This window comes from Adiantum capillus-veneris, chromosome 18 (genome assembly GCF_014529385.1).
Source record: "Adiantum capillus-veneris isolate H3 chromosome 18, ASM1452938v2, whole genome shotgun sequence".
In the NCBI taxonomy this organism is placed as follows: domain Eukaryota; kingdom Viridiplantae; phylum Streptophyta; class Polypodiopsida; order Polypodiales; family Pteridaceae; genus Adiantum; species Adiantum capillus-veneris.
In genome coordinates, this window is record NC_140948.1 from 120,866,052 (window position 1) to 120,885,079 (window position 19,028).

Here is a 19,028-nt window from a genome sequence, read left to right on the forward strand (position 1 = left end):
AAAAGGCCATGACCCGTTCTGATGCGAGTGGTAATACCTGTCTTTAATGTGTGACAAAGAAGTTATTTTCTCAAGAAGTATGTTTAATTTATTGTCTAAAATGTATGAGCCAATCTCAAGTAATTTTTCTTATTTCAAGTTTGAATTTTCTAAGTTAAAACCACTTTCTCAAAGTAGTATCCACAAGATCTTTGCAAGCCTTATCCTAGTGTACTCAAACCAAGAACTTAAATTTTATCTAACCATCTTTAACGTTAATTATGTTTTCAAAGTGATTTCAATCCGTGACCCAAAAGACCTAGTAAAATTTTGTAACAAGCTAATAAATGTAGTGAATCACTTTTGCAAAGTAATCTTTAAACAAGAAGTGCAAACATAGCTAGAAAGTAGACCAAACATTTGTTGCTATTCTAAAATTTTAGAAATCTAGCATCAATACCTTATTGTGTCAAGGGGTTTATCAGAGGCAGATGTGGGTAACATTAAACAACCAAATCAAGCATCAATGAATCCTACGCCAAGAAAACCATATCTAGGTAAGAAAACAAAGCAATCTAATATCCCCATTCCAACAAGTCCCAATTCTTAGTAAGATAAGAGAATGAAAGGGCCAAGATTCCCTTCTCAAAGCCATACCAATCATCCGTACTAGGAACAACATTAGGGATACCATATCCCAACCATTGCATAAGCAAAACTAGAGTAAGAAACGAACAATCACAAACAATAGAGAGGTGAAGTCAGTAGGTCTAAACAAGAAATATTAACAAAACCAAAACCAGAAAGATTAAAAATGTGTTAAAACAACTTTATGCAACACTTGCCATAACATAGTCAAAGATAGGATTTATTAAAATCAAAATCATGATTCAAACTCATCAATTATATAGTGGAAAAAAAAATTCTCCAAAACAACCATAGGTATCAATTATATCGAGCTAAAGTAAGGACCAACAAAACTAGTGATGCAATCCAAGTAAAAAGATTAACAAAATAATGTCAAACATGTTCTAAATATGATTGCATCAACTCATCAAACATACCAAAGCATAATTATAACCAAAATTTATTCCATTCTACACCAGATGTAATCAGCATGCTCCTTGAGATAGATCTTTATTTACCCTTCCTAATCTTTTGAGGCCATGGAATAGGAAGCCAATTACTCCTTCTATGAGGAGAATACACATAGTCCAACAAAAATAACACCAATATATCATTTAATTTCCATTTTTCCTCAAGATATTAGCAAGCCTTATCTTAAAGTAGTTCTTTACTCAAACCAAGAAATTTAATTTTGCCCAATCATATTTATGTTTTCAAAGTGATTTCAATCCATGTGTTAGAAGACCCATTAGTTTTTGGCCTGCTAAAGAAAGGCCTTAGTGTTGGGCTAGCTTAGGCGTCCTTTGACGGATAGCGTCCATGTGGACGGCCATCACTTTTTTAGGCTTGGGAAAAGGCGTGCGAGAGTAAGGTCGCTACAGGCGAGGCCGAATGAAGACGGGCTGAGACGGGTCACGGCTCCAAGAAAAATTTTGCACGAGTGCACCTTGTTGAAGGCTATGTAGTCTTTATCACAGGCACGCATCTGGGGCTTGTCAGAATCCCGCTGAAAAGATCAATGACTCGATTGTCTCAAAGAGAGAGAGAGAGAGAGAGAGGGCACAATCGAGAGCTCCAAACCATGCTCCAGATCTCCTGCCGCGAGTCCTGGGGAGTTTGACCTAGCAGGGCCGCACATCATCAGCGCCTCACAGGATTTGTGCATCAGTGTTTCATCGCATTGCTGTAGAGGAGAAGATGTCGTATCTGCTGCCCCATCTCCACTTTGGCTGGGCCGTAGATCAAGCATTCTTGGTGAAGAAGAGCGTGTCGTCGTCATCCGTTTTGGCCATGATTGGGATGAGACTTGTATGCAGATGGATGAGGTACTGGCCTCAGTTGCAGAAACAATAAAGAACTTTGCAGTGATATATCTTGTGGACATCACCGAAATACCAGATTTCAATACAATGTATGAATTGTATGATCCTTGCACTGTCATGTTTTTCTTCTGCAACAAACATATCATGATCGATTTGGGAACAGGAAACAACAACAAAATTAATTGGGCCTTGAAAGATAAGCAAGAGTTCATCAACATTGTTGAGACAGATTACAGAGGTGCGAGGAAAGGGCGTGGTCTCGTTATTTCACCCAAGGATTACTCCACAAAATACAGATATTAGACTAGCAACCCTCAATGGCTACTTTGTAGCGGGGGCTCTTAATCAGAAGCCAAGGGTGAACATGCTTGCAAGTGTATTGCTATCACATTCAAGTGAAATCAGTGGAATGCTTTTGTGCTCCTGATGTCACTGTATCAATTAAATTATATCTTTGTCAAAAAGAGAGAGAGAGAGAGAGAGAGAGAGAGAGAGAGAGAGAGAGAGATCATGGTGCCGTCACTTGTTTGTGTGCTTGGTTGTGTGTGTGAGAGAGTTAATGCTTGCATGTTTTCTGTGCTGATTGTGTATGGGAGTCAGTGCGGTTTTAGTTTTATGTTTTTAAAGCCTGCGTATTCTGATGTACCTGCAACGCGTGGACGAGGGAGTTAATGCTTGCAAGTTTTTTGTGCTGATTGTGCAGAGATGTCAATGCGGTTTTATTGCGTTGGCAGCTGCCTGTGTTTCACAGGTTGTGAAGAGGACACACTAGAAGTTACTACACGGCATGGACGACATGGTGGCAGTTGTTGTAGTGCAGCAGACCGATGTTGAAGTGCAATACTCAAGATAGTGTTTGTGAAAAGCACATCACTGTAGCCAGCGGTCGTGGTTAAGGTTGTACGAACTGTTGCTTCAGGGCATGCGTTAAGCTCCTCATTGCCAGCAATGTAGATTAGATGCCTTGATTGAACCATCAGACACACTATGCATAGAAAATGTTGGGGTCTCTCTTTCTAAACAACTATATGTGCACTTGTTCCTATCTGTATTTGCGTCAATTAATTTTGCATTAATCAAGCTCGTTTTCCACATCATGGTTGTGCATTATCTGTTGAATATGTAGGGTGCATTGTGGCCTCATCTGATCCGGTTTTTTCCACACTCCCCATTGTCTTGCCTGGTTAAATTGTTGACACTCCCCATTGTCTTGCCTAGTTAAATTCTCCCTTTGGCTTCTGCAAGAGTTGTATTTGTCTCGCACTTCTTAACTTAGCAATGTTTGCAAGGATAAAGGTTCAGGTTTTTTACAATTCTCGCGCACTGACAGGTCCTCTCTCTATCAATTATGTCGATCGCTTCCTCTCCCGCTGCCAGTTTTCGGTATGTCAACTGAATGAGATGAATAAATGAAATGCTTTATTTTGTCAAGTTTCATTGGCGAGATTTAATCATAAATAATTTGGAGATGGGGAAATCTTGGATGATTCAACTTCTATATGTTGCATCTATATCCTCTGATTGCCAAAATGGAAGAAGTAGACGTCCCGATAATTCTTGAACTTCAGGTTTCATTTTCAATCTTATATTTTTCTTGCTTTATTTCCAACGTCATCGTTATGGGTTTATTAGTCGTTTAGTACCTTGGTTGCCCCCACTTTTCTAAATTTTACAAATTGAGCGTTGAGAGTACCTTTATGTGCAGCTAGAATCATGCTTGCACAAGTGAATATAGGACAGTTGAACTCATAGTGGTAGCATGCTCTTTGAGTGTTTCTTAAGATTTCAGCAATTTTTCAATCTTTTGATATCTCTACATGTCTGGTATATATCTCATGCAGGTTGCACCTGATGGTCTCTTTAAATCTGAGACCATGCAAAGGATGGAATTACTAGTACTCAGCACACTTGAATGTTGTGTGATCTTTGTAATGCCATCTTCTTATGTGGATTACTTTCTTTGCAAGTGCAGGCCACTGTGAGTTCTCACCTTGTTTTGTAACAAGTTGATAAATGTAGTGAAGAATTTTTCCGAAGTAAGCATTAAACAAGAAGTGAAGGACCTTGGCTAATACGTGCTATAACATGAGAATACGTAAGAAATATGTAAATTTTGTATCACTAAGATCAAAAAATGTGTCATTATAGAAGACGTTCCTAATAACCTATGGACTATCATATTTAAATTCAAGTCTTGCTTGATAGCTTAAGATTAAACTTTTCCATCAATCTAAAAAATAGGCACCCTCGTGCAAACCTGCATGCACTTTGCATGGTATAAATCAAGTCTGATGTCGCAAAAACGCCGGGTTGAATTCTTATTCTTGCAAGCGGAAAACCTTTCTTTGGAATTCGCTCACCACCATGAATTCTGATGTGCCTTGCCTTGATTCCGACTCGTATCCGCAAATTTGGAGTTTTGAGTCCTTATTATGACAACAAGGAAAGGAGAAAGCAAGGGCTGATGTGACCTATCTATGAGTTTGACAGTAATATTTCTAAACCCTTTTTCCCTTGGTGCATGGGCATGATGACTAGCTTACTTTGTGTTGATTTTTTCATCTCAAGTGGTATATATTTCCTATTTCCTGAGTCTTCTAGGCTCTAGCCCTTGTTGTAGCCACCCACCCTCTTTTGCTCTTTAGGACATGATAAGGAGCATTATCAACTAATTGGACTTGGGATTCAATTAAAAAAATTATTGAGTCAATTTTATGTTGATGGTTTCAAAAGCTCCAAGTCCCCATGCAACCACTTGAAGCAAAAACATCTAGATCAAATCTTTGGCCATCAATGTAACCGTAAACTACAAAAACCCACCTTGACAGATTGCATTGTTGAAACTTTGATGCCTTTCTTTACTAAGGCAAAACATTGTTTTAAAATACTTGAGAGACCTTGTGGGGATTCTATGTATCATCAATTTTTGGCCCACCCATGCCATGGTTAGAAACCTCTTCTCCATTAACGAGCTATATCTCTTATTTTATTCTTGCTAAATAGAGTGAAGATACAAAAGGACTTTGCTGTCATAAAGCTTGTACATGGTTCCCAGTTTTTTTGGTCTCACTCCTTCCGATTGGTTCCCTCACATAAGGTGCAATATAACTTTTGGGGAAACTGGGAAACAATCTCTTCATGCTCATAACATCTATGTGTCAACAAATAATGTTTTTCCTACCACTCAGCCAATTAGAGTTAGTTAACTTAAGCTTAGGTTTCACATCCAAAAGAGATGGGAGCACCTCTAGAGCACAATAATGACCTCTCCATTTGATAGAAAACCAAACTCTAAAGGGCTTGCTTAATACTACCTAATGTTTGTGATGCTTATGTGATAGTGAGGGGTTTAACTTTAATAAGCACTTTCTTGTATAATGATAGCATATTTAGTGTCTTATAAATCACCTTTTTTGTGGAAGAGCAGTCACTAACCAACAAGAATCTCTACAATGATTGTGCCTCAAGCAATTGAAATTAGCTTTTAAAATTTAGGGAAAGGAGGTATTAGACTCTAGGGTCTTCCTTTTTACGACTTGCTTGTTTGGATAAATTAAGGGATTGTAAAGACACCTATGAGAGCTCCTTCCTTGCAACACCAGAGGGTGACATTTTCTTATTCATTAAGAGAGGTCTATCCAATCGTCAAGAGAGAGACTACAGGTATAGACATGCTGCCAATTTATGTGGAACCCTTCAAATGAACTAATAAACTTATTGCAAACGTGGAAGTGTCTTCTTCATCGGTTGGTTGATTTTTGTTGGACTTTTTAATTCGATGGATATGATATTCTCCCAAGCTTGCATACATCAAGATAGACTCACACATGCTTGAACCCTCAACTTTGATGACACCACTCAAGCACCTTAACTTATTGCTGAGTTGGAAGTTTATGAAACTAGCAACCAGGTACCATTCTTCTCAAAACCTTTATCATATTCACGAAGGCATCCCAGATGCATTGACACTCCATCCCGCATTCAAAGAGCGTAGCTCAGTTTGGCTAAGCATTAGTGATGTAACCTATTTTGGCGAGTTTAGGCTGCATTCGATGGGTGCTACCAACTTCTCCACTGGGAAAGTCGTTCCCATGTTGTGACCCCCTTGAGGGTGTGGTGTGAATAGCGAGTCCCATTGTAAAGACACAGATATGTATTAAGTTCTCCTTATTACCCTCCCTGCGCTGATGGTGGAAAAAGAAGAGAACAACATACCTCTTATATAAAGTCAGCTTGCACTCTTGGTGCACAAGAACTAGACTTGGCTTTGGAGCATAAGGACATAACTATCACTATTTCAGACTGGGCTAGGAAAGAGTACAGAGGCTACATATAGACAGCCTGCTTTTATGGTTAAGAGAAACATCTTTCAAAAGGAATCTGCGACTGGCAATACTTTGGATGACAATACTCGGAAGCTCACTACGCTTACCACGGCAGCCTGTGGATAATGATTGACTCAATATCTAGCAATTTACTCGAAGGGAAATTCAGATCACTTTGTCACATCTCACTTCTAACTTGATGTGTCAACGAGGTGTTAAGACCATCACATGATCTTCCTCTACTGCATCAACGCGTCCTTGATGACACTGGCACCAACAAAAACCAGACGTCTTTTGCCTATCTTGGCTCCCCATGTTGCCTAACATAATCATCCTCATGGTTCAAAATTGGAGCAGTCATGTTGATATGACCTTACTCAAGCCTCAACTGTTTCTGCCTCCCTGGATTTAATGCATTTCACCTTCTCCTTCACACCACCCTTCTTAATGCACTGAGCTGGCTTTGCAGACTGCCAAAATCATCACTGAACTAAGGCTTGTCCCCACAACAAGAAAGATTATCCACTTTGCTATTCAAGCTCAAAAATCACTGCTTCCAATTTTTCTTGAAGGCAGGTAGCCGTCTTCTCGGTAGCACAGTGATGCACGACAATGGTAGGGGTTAGGTTTATGCCTTCGTCCATGGACAAAATAGGGATCATCACCATTGGGACCTTTTCGAAGCTCTGGGCGTATGAACATGCCTGCAAAATTATTGTAAGATCCTATGTGGGAGGCTTCCACAGGAGGGCCGAAGCCAGGGGACCCCATCTCTCTCTGGATCTCCTTTCGGGGCTTGTGACACTTGTTGCACTGGGTTCGCCGGGCGAAATTCAAATTGCCACAGCTGCAAAAGCAATCCCCAACTGAGCTTGACAAATAGTATACTCAACAAGCCACAAGACGGTTCTTCCGTCCCTTACACGCTAATTGGACTCGAACAACCTCTGTCTTGCAAGAACACCTTATGGCAAGCAACATACAAATCGACCCACCTTGGCTCAGAGCAGATCCAATCACCTTCTCTAGGTTCCAGGTTTGGATCGTTTGTTCTGCCCCAATCCACAGCAGACCTGATCAGCTGGTCCCGTGGTCCATCTATAACACGGCAACGTGCTTGCAAAGGGTTGAAAGAACCATTTTTGAATCGTTTACAAGCTCTACCACTGCCTCCACCTCGACCATAGCCTGCATGTTTGAAGCCATCACAGCCAAAAATCCTTTGTGGCCTGTGCCTTTTTAGTGTACAAATTTGTGGCTGATTAGCGACAAAAGCTTTCATTTTACTTCCTTCCAGCACATATCCTAAAGTTTAGAACCAAAGGTTGAAATTAGTCAGGAGCCCTAGATATGCTGCAGCAAAATCAGCCTAATTTTTTTGACAAAAAGCAACTTAACATACCATCAAGCCAGTATGCAAGATCTCTTGCCATGTTCCAGTGCTCCAATGTTACTTTGGCCTCCTTCAACCCTGTCTCCTTCACTCTTGACATCTTAACGACAGGAAAAGGCAACATTGAATTAACCTGAAAACCAACAAATCTGACATGCTATTAAAATGTGCATTCTAGATGCCGGATTTACTGGCATAACTTTTTAGCTCAGAATTACCACCTGAATGCTACATTCCACAATGCAGACCATGCAAACGAACTGTACAGCTATGTATGTAAATCATACTGTACATTTAAGTCTACAAGAGACACCCAAGCTACAGCCATCTCTAGTAAATGCAGCTAGTTAATGCAATCGCTCAAGAAAAGAAACAGAAAAATGAAATGATACAAATTGTTTAATTACGTCTGCTAAAGGCCTAAAAGATCTATGAGACCAGAATATTACCCCATCGTCATATGATCCAAATGTCCAGCAAAAAAAGTGAAGATGTGAATACATAAGTGAAGCAGTAGAGCCAGAACTGCCAAAGCCTACTCTCCTCAATGGGCTGCCCCTGTAAGTACCCTCACATAAACTCTCTCATGGGCCATAAAATTTAAATCGTGGTGTCGATCTCCTCCTCCATAAAGAACCTCGTAGCAGCCGCTGTATGCCTCTCAATAATGGCTTGGATGCGGTGATGGTAAATCCGTGTTGTGGTCAGCTCTATCTAGGAGAGTCCCATGAGCTAAAAACTAACGTACCCTAGGGTCCTGTTGGGAGTTGCTACTTTGGAAGAAATCCGTCACCTTCCTTTGCATGAGTCCTCTACTAGAGCGTGTAGAACTCCGTAATTATGCATGCTTGTGCCTGCCTAGTTCTAGCAAGAATAGCTCAAGGCATCTCTGGTCAGTGTAATCCACCACCTTGGTCAGAGGTCCGGATGCCTCTTTGAAGAAACAATGAAATCGTTCTCATATCTCATAATATAATGGGCACCAAGTGCCACCAACATATGTAATGCTCCTTTATCTCTGGCTCGAAGCTCACGGCAATGATCCCATCGTCTGGACTTTAACGATGCAACCCGCACCTGAAAACAATGACCAGGTGACGTTTTTACACTTTTAAGTATATCTTTTATATCGTTAGGATTTACCATGATTAATAACTTCTTGGAAAAACTGATGACATAGTCACGTTTGCGCCTACCGAATGTCTCATGTTGTGTGGAGTGATTCAAATAAGAATGCATCTGTTGATCCGTTGTTTCATCGAAGCGAAACACAAAAATAAAGCATTTTTCGCCATAAACAAAAGATTGCCAAATGTGGAAAAAATCTTGCAATTAAGCAAACCGACAAAGAATGATACACTCTTGGAATTAACCAAGTAAAAGGACATCATATTAAGCATCTTTTATTCACATTTTGTAAAGATTAGTCGCATAGCTGGCATATCAGCTACTCTCAGGGTACTGAAGTGTATCTACCTGTCTCTATCTACAACCGAAGGGAGAGGTCTGAAGCAGCTGTCCTTTGACTCATTGAAGCCCAGGCGAGAGGTCTGAAAGGTTGCATTCTAGCCATATTAAAACCGACCAGACATCTATGCATACCAACATATAGAGTCTCCCTCCATTGCCAGTGATTGAGATGATTCGATGGCAATCTAGCATAATGTTGACATGGAAGCTCCCACAAGCCATGTATGTAAGTTTAGTAAGTGCCTCAAGTTCCACCATCACCGCAAAACGTTTCATCCTCAAAATGTGGTGTTTCACCACAAAAGGTTTCAAGCTAATGTGATAGCACAATGAAACATGGGACCAAAACACATAGTTACAAGGAATGGCCATTTTCAGGTCCCCGTTCCCAAACCAATTTCTCATTCGGGATCCCCGTTCCGTGTTTCAAACGTGAGTATCCAAAACAGGGAATGGCATTCCCTATTCCGATTTCCCGTTCCCCATTCCCTATTCCGATTTCCCGTTCCGGGTAACTATGCCAAAACATGCATATAAGGATTTTTGAAATGCCCCTAAACCTAAAACTATGGTACCTTGTTGTTGGTGAAAGGGCATGTGTTGCACTTGATCAGCGAAACGTTTCAAGGCTCAAAATGTTTCACATGTCTGGACCCGCCGAAACGTGTTGCATGGTGACCAAGGCATCAACCACAATCGGTGAAGTTGCGAAGTCCGCTTTGCCAACGCATCTGGCATTTACATCATATCATCCTCGAGATCATGGTGACTAGTGATCTCTCCATCCATCATACATCAGATCAAACCGGCTAAGATGGTCTAGACTAGATCCCAAAATTGTACCCCATCCAATATTATGGATATCACCAATGTATTGAACAACCATAGCTTATTGCAGGCTCCTGAAACTGTACCAGTGAGCACATCCTATCCAATCTTGCAAGGACTGCATATCCTCGTGCCAATCTCGAAGCTGCTCCCTCTTTGATGGAGAAAGACAACTTCTAGATGTGTGTAGGACTATACATAGTCCACCAATTCTTGACCGTATGGAAACTTCGGTGCTGATACCCTCACCCACTGTGCGGAGATTTTAAATATTATCTTGGTATTGCCAGGATTTACAGAAAAATATTTATTATGTGCATATCTTTGTAATGCATCCAATTGTCTTTGTAACCCTTATGGCAAGCCGGCAATGAGAACAATATCATCCACATAAAGGAACAAGGGTATCCAAGTGCTTCATAGTTGTGCACCTCTATCACTCACTCTGTCAATATAATCTGATAACTCATCGATATACAAACCTAAAAGTTAGGAGAGAGCAAACATCCCTACTTCACTCCAACGGTGGACGGACTATCTTTGATAGCCCGTCTGGTGCACGCACACTACCTATCACTGTCTCATAACGTGCCAAGATATCTTACTCGGAACACCCAAATCATACAGTTTATGCATCAATCTCACTCTAGATACTGTAGCAAAAGCTTTGCGGAGATCCACAAAGCAGCAATATATGCAACCTCCATGTGCTCAACTCTCCTCAATGATAGCTCAAAGTGTATGTAATGATCAAGTGTAGAGAATCCTCTCTTGAATCCAGCTTGTCATCACGCTCAAACAAACTCTCTTTGCCCAACAACTCGGCCACACACACACACAGAAGAAAAAGAAGAAGCAACGAAATAAAAAGAACTGTTTAGTTTTGTCTGCAAAAGGCGTAAAAGACCTATTAGACCAAATATTCACATCATCGTCATATGATCCAAATGGATCTAGTACAAAAATTTACAAAAGACTAAGGTGGCAATTGCTAGAATGTAAACAAATAAGTCGACCAATAGAGCCGGCTGGTGGCAGATCTCCCAGAGCTTGATCGCCTCAATAAAGGTCGTGCTCAAGCATGGTAAGCACAATCTCTAGAGTAGAGTCACGTGAGGATTTCCCAGAAGAGACAGGGCGAGATCGCGTTTCTCGATTCTACAGAGTACCTGCAGTTTCTTCTCAACGAGCTCCGCGACATACTTTCATGGCATTCTCAATAGAATCTTCCGATGTTGCAAAGTTTCGAACAGTTTTTGAATTACATGTTACCCCCCCTTTGATGCCTCGGGCAGTACCACCTCCTCCGACACCAGAAAGTGCAAGAGCCTCTAATCGACAAACTAAGCCTTCTGTTCCAATGGGAAGAGTATTTAGGAGCATCGTACAACCATTTGACCTTGAATCGGTGCAATCGCCTCTGCCACCAGCTTCCCCACCACCACCGCCTCTTGGCTACAACAGTTGGAGCCCTTTTGGATACCCTACTATCTGCATCCGAGGTTTGCACAGAATCACCCAAAAGATATCAAGGATGGTGGGAATACACCTCTAGAGTGAAAGATAGGAAGAAAGCCTTGCAACTCCTCCAACAGTTTGACAACATCTATGCCTTGGGGAACTACACAAAAGAATAAAAGATTTCTCGAGCTCCAAATTTATCAAAGATAATGCTATGTAGTGGTGGAGTTCAATCGCTACCCAACCGCATGCTCCAAGGACTTGGCAGGCTTTCAAGACTATTTTTGCATGAAATTATATGACCTCCTTATACGAAGTCCAGATTTTGTCCGAATGGGAAAACTTGAAAATGCTTGCCGCCAAAACCATGGAAGACTACAACCAAATGTTCCTTGACGACTACCTTCCGATGTCTTTCTTCAAGTCGATTCCCTTGGAGGACCAATGCGAGCGATATACAATTGGACTGTCATCACCTTTACAGGAATATTATCTTTCTAAGCAAGTCTCAACAATGCAAGAACTTATGGACCATGTTGCGGTGGGATACAAGCATATGAAAGGGAAGTTGGAGTTTACTAGAAGAGCCCTCAACAAATAATCAGAATCCTCAACCACAACAACGAGTAACTCCCCGAGATTCTCGTGAAAGTCAACCACAAAGGCCTCGTTTGTCGCCACAACAGCGAAAAACTTTATGACAAGAAGGCCGATGTTGTGGATGTTTTCGATCAAGGAATAATTTTTTTATTTGTCCTCAACAAACCAATAGACCCGCAGAGCCTACCCGTGCTTCGATAGATCCTCAAGATCACCTCCGGCTAAGCGAGCTAGACCTGCAATTCGACTTGTACCTGACATTTATGGCATTAATCTTCGAAAGTTCAAATGCATTACGCAAAGCTTCTGGAAAAATCAATGGCTTGAAATCCCTTATCTTCTTTGATCTAGGAGCCACAGAGAATTTTATCCATGTGCAGACTTCCTCAAGTAGATGGACTTTGACTACAATCCACAAGTTGGAGAACTTGAAGCCGAACTAGCCACTCGGCAAACTCAAAAGGTGGTACCTCTGATTGGTGCCTTTCAGTCACCATCCAAGGATAACATGGCAAGGCAGACTTTGACATCATGAAGCTGGGCAATTGCGACGCTCTCTTGTGCATGCCTTTGCACGACAAGAATGATGCGACACTTCAAATCGAAAACCGTACAATCACTTTGATCCAGAAGGGCAAGCTAGTCGTCCTTAAAGTTCGACTCTCCAAATAAGACCTCGAATGACTTTTCTAATTGCTTACTTTTTGAACTTTGTTTGGAAATACTATTTGAAATTTTGTTTGAAATGGAAGTTATCTGCTTTGAACTTGTATCGGTGTCAATTTGAGATTGCTTGATTCTTGTTTTGATACTGGTTTCAATGTTTTTGGGTGTCACAAATTGATGACGTGGCATGAACACCTGCGGACAATACAGACAAGACAGCGTACAGCTGCTGACGTGGCACAGCGTACAGACAAGCTGACGTGGCACAACTGTACGGATCCCCAAAAATTACGTTGACATGCTGATGTGGCACATCGTACGGATTTTCGCTTTTTACGCTGACATGCTGACATGGCCTAGCGTACGGATTTACGAAATTTCGTAGGCTGCTTTTGGCAGATTCTAGCACTAGTTGCTTTTAGGACTCACTAATTTTTAGTTTACTCCTTTTGAGGGCTCTGCTTTTGGCAACCCTTTGTAAGAATAAAAGAAGCCCAAAGGCCTCACTTCTCAGAGCATATGGACGCAGAGTCTGAGAGCTGAGGACCCACCCGAGTTGTACTTTGCTCAAAGATTAATACAAAAAGAAATACCAAAAGGGGCGCAAGTCTTTCACGACAATCTCTCTTGGCACAAAACTATGTCGCGTCGTGTCGAATCAATCAAATTGTGAAGTGTGGTAAGTGAATCTCTCGTGTCACGACAGAATTTAGAATTGGGGCCCAAGTTTGTTACAGTGGTATCAGAGCACGGCTAATTTCTCTTCTACCGGGAAATCCGATCCTTCTTCTCGCGGCATCTATAAATTCCAAAAAGAATCAAACAACTCCATCTGCCACCTCTGAAACGGGAGACGATACAAGCGAATTACCGCAGAATGAGTACGGGCCACCTCGGCCATCGCAGCATGAGCTCATGGAGATGCAATGTCAATAGCAGGTTGACGAGTGCGCAAAGCAGATGCTTCAATTTGCCAAGGATTCCTAGTATGCAAAATTTTTGACTCGGCACCCGATGGATGAAGGGCATACTCATTGGCAGAAAGCCATTGAGACAAAAATCAAACCGGCAATCAAGAAACTTCCTACTCCGAGGATGTTCACCAAAGAAGAACTCCATGATGTTGTCGAGACCCAAATCAATCAGTTTCTAGACACAAGAAGCCATTGAAGAAGCAATTAAAGAAGTGCAACAAGGACTGACTACCCCGGTTACTTGGGCCGTTAATCTTCTTTTGCAACTGCACAAAAACAGAAGAAGCACGTGCATTTTGAAGGACTACCTAGTTCTTCTTCCGACAGTTCTTCTAGCTCTTTCGACTCGAGCGAGGAGGACAGAAAGGGCAAGAAGCGAAGCAAGAATCAAAGTTTTGAAAAGAACAAGAAAAAGGCAAAGAAGATTAGATTCCAACCGGTTTCTGACAGTTCTACGGAGGAGTCATCCTCCGACAGTTCGGACTCCAATGATCACATGTTTTATGCAAAGAAGAAACACTTTTACAGGGCCAAACAGTATGATTTTCTCGAAGACAAGAACAAAAAGACAAAGGAATTTAAAGAGGGTGGACAATCAATGAAATTTGAATCCTTTTCCGGATTCCGATGCTCCAAAGGCTTTGGCTTTCATTCAACAGTTTGATATATCCTTCTCCGGAGGATGGTACTCATTGCACTCCAAAATCAGGAGGGCAACATCGTTTTTGAAGGGAAATGCACGAATATGGTGGTCCACTCTTCTTCTGAGGAAAGAAGCCCCGACCAAGTGGTTGCAGTTCAAACGGCTCTTTACTTCTTCTTGGTTGACCCAGAAGTACGACGAGATGTGAGAACCGCTTGGAGCCATCTTCGGATGACCAAGGGTGACACTTTTGACGCATATTGTGAAAGATTTTGGTATTCTTTTCCACAAACCTCTTTGTTTAAGAAGGTCACTTTCAAAGAACAGATTGAGCGGTTTTGTTGCGGACTCCCTAAAGAGATCCGAGATTACTGCCTTGAGCCAAAGTCCGAGTCCATACCACAACTAATGGGACATAATAAGCAGGGATTTTCGATACATTCGGGTAACTTGACCTACCTAACATATGAAGTTTTTACACAAAGGACCAGACAGACCTCGACAAGCGACAATAGAAAGAAGAAGAACTTCCAAAAAAAGAAGGATGTACGACCTCGTTTCACTACGGAACAGCGAGCCGACTATCTCAAAGAGGGGAAGTGTTTTCGTTGCAACAGAAAAGGTGCCCCATAAAGGCACAACGAGGACAAACTGAAGAAAGGCCCGAGAGTTCTAGAGTAGTAGAAGAGCGTGGCAGAAAAGGCAAGATGAACGCAAGACTGGTACCGGATTGTATGGGAGCCGACCCAAGTTAGATGGATGAAAGTACGGAACTTTGTCATGCATGGGGCAAAGTAAAAGATTGGGAAGCTCTCATTTTCTTTAATGGAGGAGCCAAGGCCAACTTCATTTCACCTAAATTGGCGGCTCGACTCGAGCTTACGCCCGATAGGATGTGGCCACTGGCGGAGGCAGTTCTAGCGGCGCCTGACGAGATGTAGCCATTACCCATGTCATTGGCAAACTTCGTTTGCATTGTCAGGGGTATTTAGGGCACGAGGACTTTTACATCATGCCTTTGGAAGGTGTGACGTCCTCCTAGGAATCCCTTGGTACCACAAGAACAACGCTGTGGTCGACTATCGGGCCAAGAAAACGACTTTGACCAATGAAAAGGGCAAGAAAATTGTACTTGTGTAAATTTGAAGGGCGAGTCCGTCCCTATTGTATCGGCTTCGGCCATTTCAAAATTAATGCAATCCAATCTTTTTGTTTACTCGATCTATTTGAAAGAATGGAATGATGAACAACGAACGAACATTAAACAAAGAACGACAAGAATTTATGCACGCACATGCTGACTATTTCTCAGAAAGCCTACCAAGCGAGTTACCTCCATCTTGTCTTGAGGACCACACTATTGATTTGATCCCTCGAACAACATCACCGAACCAGCCACCTTATCGTGTTAGCCGAGCCCAGAATGAAGAAATCATGAACCAAGTGAAAGACCTTCTTGAAAAGGGTCTCATCCAACCTAGTACTTTACCTTATTGTTCTCTGGTTTTACTAGTACTAAAGAAAGACGGATCTTGGAGAATGTGCGTTGACTATAGAGCTCTCAATAAAATAACCATCAAGAACATATTCTCGATTCCAAGGATCGATAATATTCTTGACAGACTTCAAGGATCCTTTGTTTCAACAGGATTGATTTGGAAAGCGGATATCATCAGATCATAATCGCTCCGGGAGATGTCTACAAGCACCGACACCATCTACTACAAGTCTTCAAGCATTGCGCGATCATAGATTGGTTATTAATGCCAAAAAGAGCGAGTTTTTCTTGCCGGAGATGCATTTCTTGGGACACATCGTCTCAGTAGCAGGAGTATAGATGGACGCAGCCAAAATTGAGACTATCCGCGATTGGCCTGACTCGAAGAATGTTCATGAAGTCCGAAGCTTTTTGGGCTTGTGCTCTTATTACCGGCGGTTCATTCGAAAGTTTGCAAAGATAGCTTCACCTTTGCACTTATTTACTCAGAAAGAAGTCCCTTTCTCGTGGGGACCGACAGAGGTGGGCTGCTTTTCAGACACTTCAGGAAAAATTGACTGCTGGACCAGTGTTGGTTGCCAAACTTGCAAAAGCCGTTCGAAGTTTATTGTCATGCTTGTGGTTGTAGTCTGCCGAGCGGTCTTGATGCAAGAAGGCCATGTGATTGCTTATGAAAGTAGAATGTTTTCAAGACCATAATTGTAGCCCAAATTTATGAGAAAGAGCTATTGGCAATGATCCATGCTCTTACACAATGGCAACATTATCTACTCGGAGCTGATTTCACAGTTTTTACAGATCATCAGAGTCTGCACTACTTCTTGTCACATAAGCAACTTTCGGAAAAGCAGATGCGGTGGGCTAACATCTTATCACAATTTCACTTCCAGATTGTCCATGTTCAGGGACAGAAAAATTTAGTCGCAGATGCGTTGTCTCGGAAGCCCCTCGTCTTGGCTATTTCTGCGATCCATCATAGAAGCTTCAAGGATATTGTTGACCAGTACACCACAGGTCCGGACGTTACCGATGTTTTTACTCGCATACAGGATGGAGAGACAGTTCCAGTATATTCCATACAGGATGGCTGCTTGATGAAGAAAATGACGTTCCACTATATTCTTGACAGAGTGCCACTGTCCAACGTTTACGGGTCACCGTGGCATCAAAACCACCTTGAAGGGGACGGAGCGTTATTTCTTTTGGACGAGACTGAAGAAGGATATGGACGACTTTGTTCGCACTTGTTTAGTATGCCAAAAGGTCAAGTTTGACAGGCATAAGGCACAGGATTACTACAAACCCATGGAAAGTAATGCAATGGATTTCATCTTGATCTCCCGAAGACCCAGAATGGGCACGATGGCATTTAGACTGTCATTGACAGATTTACCAAGCAAGCTCATTTCATTCCAGTGAGGAAAACAATCAAGCCGGACCATTTAGCGAGACTGTCCATTGCACAGATAATTCGGTTACATGGCATGCCTGAGACAATAGTCTCCGACAGAGATCCCCGATTCACGAGTTTGTTTTGAAGGGCTATTTGGGAGAGAACATTCGCACACGGTTGCAGTTCTCGTCATCTTTCCACCCATAGACAGATGGGCAGTCCGAGATCGCAAATTCAGTTGTTTTGGATTTGTTGAAGTCTTACATCTCTGATCAGAAGACTCAATGGAAAAATATTTGCCTTTGGCGGAATTTGCACGGTTCACTCTTCAACAGGGAAAGCGCCATTTGAGATAATTAAAGGTGCTCAGAAGGTTCCTCTCTTTCTCAACACTAAAGACAAGAATTCTGAAGCCGACCAGTACACGAGGGACTTGGGCACTGCTTTTGCCAAGGTCCGCGAAGCTCTAGAGATGTCTCAAGCATGACACAAGAAGGCAACATATCGACATCGACGCGAGTTGAAATTAAAGGAAGACGACTGAGTGCTCTTACGCTTTGAAAAGGCATGCCTAAAGAAACGAAAAGGAAAGGAGCGGCTTTTTCCAAAGCTTAGCATGAGACACTATGGCCCTTTCCAAATAAAAGAAAAGATTAACGACGTCTTCTCTCGACTCAAGCTGCCAGATACTTGGAAGATTCACAATGCATTCCATGTGAGTCTCTTGAAACCTTTTATAGGTGAAGTGCCAGTTGATGGGGAGCTTGATGAGCAACCCGAAGTGAAAGAGAGCGAGGAGATAGTCGAACCTGAACAGATTTTGGCACACAAGGAAAGAAAAGTGAAAGGTAAAGTGATTCAACGGTTCTTAGTTAAATTCAAGAACTATTCGCATTGAATGCGAAGTGGATGGAGGAGGAGGACCTAGCAGATACTCCTCAAATTTTGGAACTTTACCTTGCAGCATTCGATTCAGTTGCGTCTACTCCGAGAGATCCCGCAGAGCAACAGGGTTGAATCTGGTGCAAAGGGATTGCACAAGAGGGGAGTCACTCCGCTCCTTTGTCAAAGATTACTTGGATTGAATATAGTCACTGATATCCCTTTTGTGTTTCAAGATACTGGTGTGCTGACAGTATTCTGCTATATGACTTTATGAAATGGAATTCCCGAAATTGAACATCAATGATTTGTACTCTCTCATGTGATTTGTTTGAGTGCAGGAATTGAAAGACGAATGACTACAACATTTTAGTCTTATAAATCTCTATAGACATGATCGCAATAAGAATTAGTTTATCTGACATCAGTGAGTTCCGAGATGGATCTAGATGCGGTTACTATATACGTTACTGGCAGTCATGGTTTGAGATTGGAATGAATTTTTCTCTAATTGATCTGGCATGTGATATACTGTGATGTCATGTGAAGTGATGTGACTGTCGTCTTTGTACAAGTGCTAGATGTGTCGTGTCTAGTGCGTCGGTACTTAGAGTCAATGTCTGCTAGACTGGTTTATGGCCTATGTCTGTTTTGCAGGCGTAATTGAGGGCGATTACAATTCTTTCAAGAGGGGGGTATGTCACAAATTGATGACTCGGCATGACCTTCCGCGGACAATACGGACAGGACAACGTACGACTGCTCACGTGGCACAACGTACGGACAGGCTAACGTGGCACGACTGTACGGATCCCCGAAAATCACGCTCACATGTTGACGTGGCACAACGTACGGATTTTCGCTTTTTGTGTTGACATGCTGACGTGGCTTGGCGTACGCATTTTCGGAATTTCCGTTGGCTGCTTTTGGCAGATTCTATCGCCAGTTGCTTTTAGGACTCACTGTT

General features: G+C 42.0%; 1 protein-coding gene and 1 pseudogene across 1 annotated transcript in view; one reads left to right on the plus strand and one right to left on the minus strand.

The window, feature by feature from the left end:
- Window positions 1-1,460: 1,460 nt before the first annotated feature.
- On the plus strand, window positions 1,461-2,392 carry LOC147436312 (thioredoxin-like protein YLS8 pseudogene; annotated as a pseudogene).
- A 3,729-nt stretch (window positions 2,393-6,121) lies between these two features.
- The window catches only part of LOC147436313 (uncharacterized), an 87,557-nt gene continuing 74,650 nt past the window's right edge, over window positions 6,122-19,028 (minus strand). Inside the window, exons 4-6 of the mRNA XM_086488135.1 lie at window positions 7,656-7,779; window positions 7,249-7,558; window positions 6,122-7,100 (exon numbers count right to left, since the gene is read on the minus strand). Of these exons, the coding sequence (XP_086344261.1) occupies window positions 6,794-7,100; window positions 7,249-7,558; window positions 7,656-7,779 (741 nt within the window). The 3' untranslated portion in view covers window positions 6,122-6,793. The remainder of the gene's footprint in view (window positions 7,101-7,248; window positions 7,559-7,655; window positions 7,780-19,028) is intronic.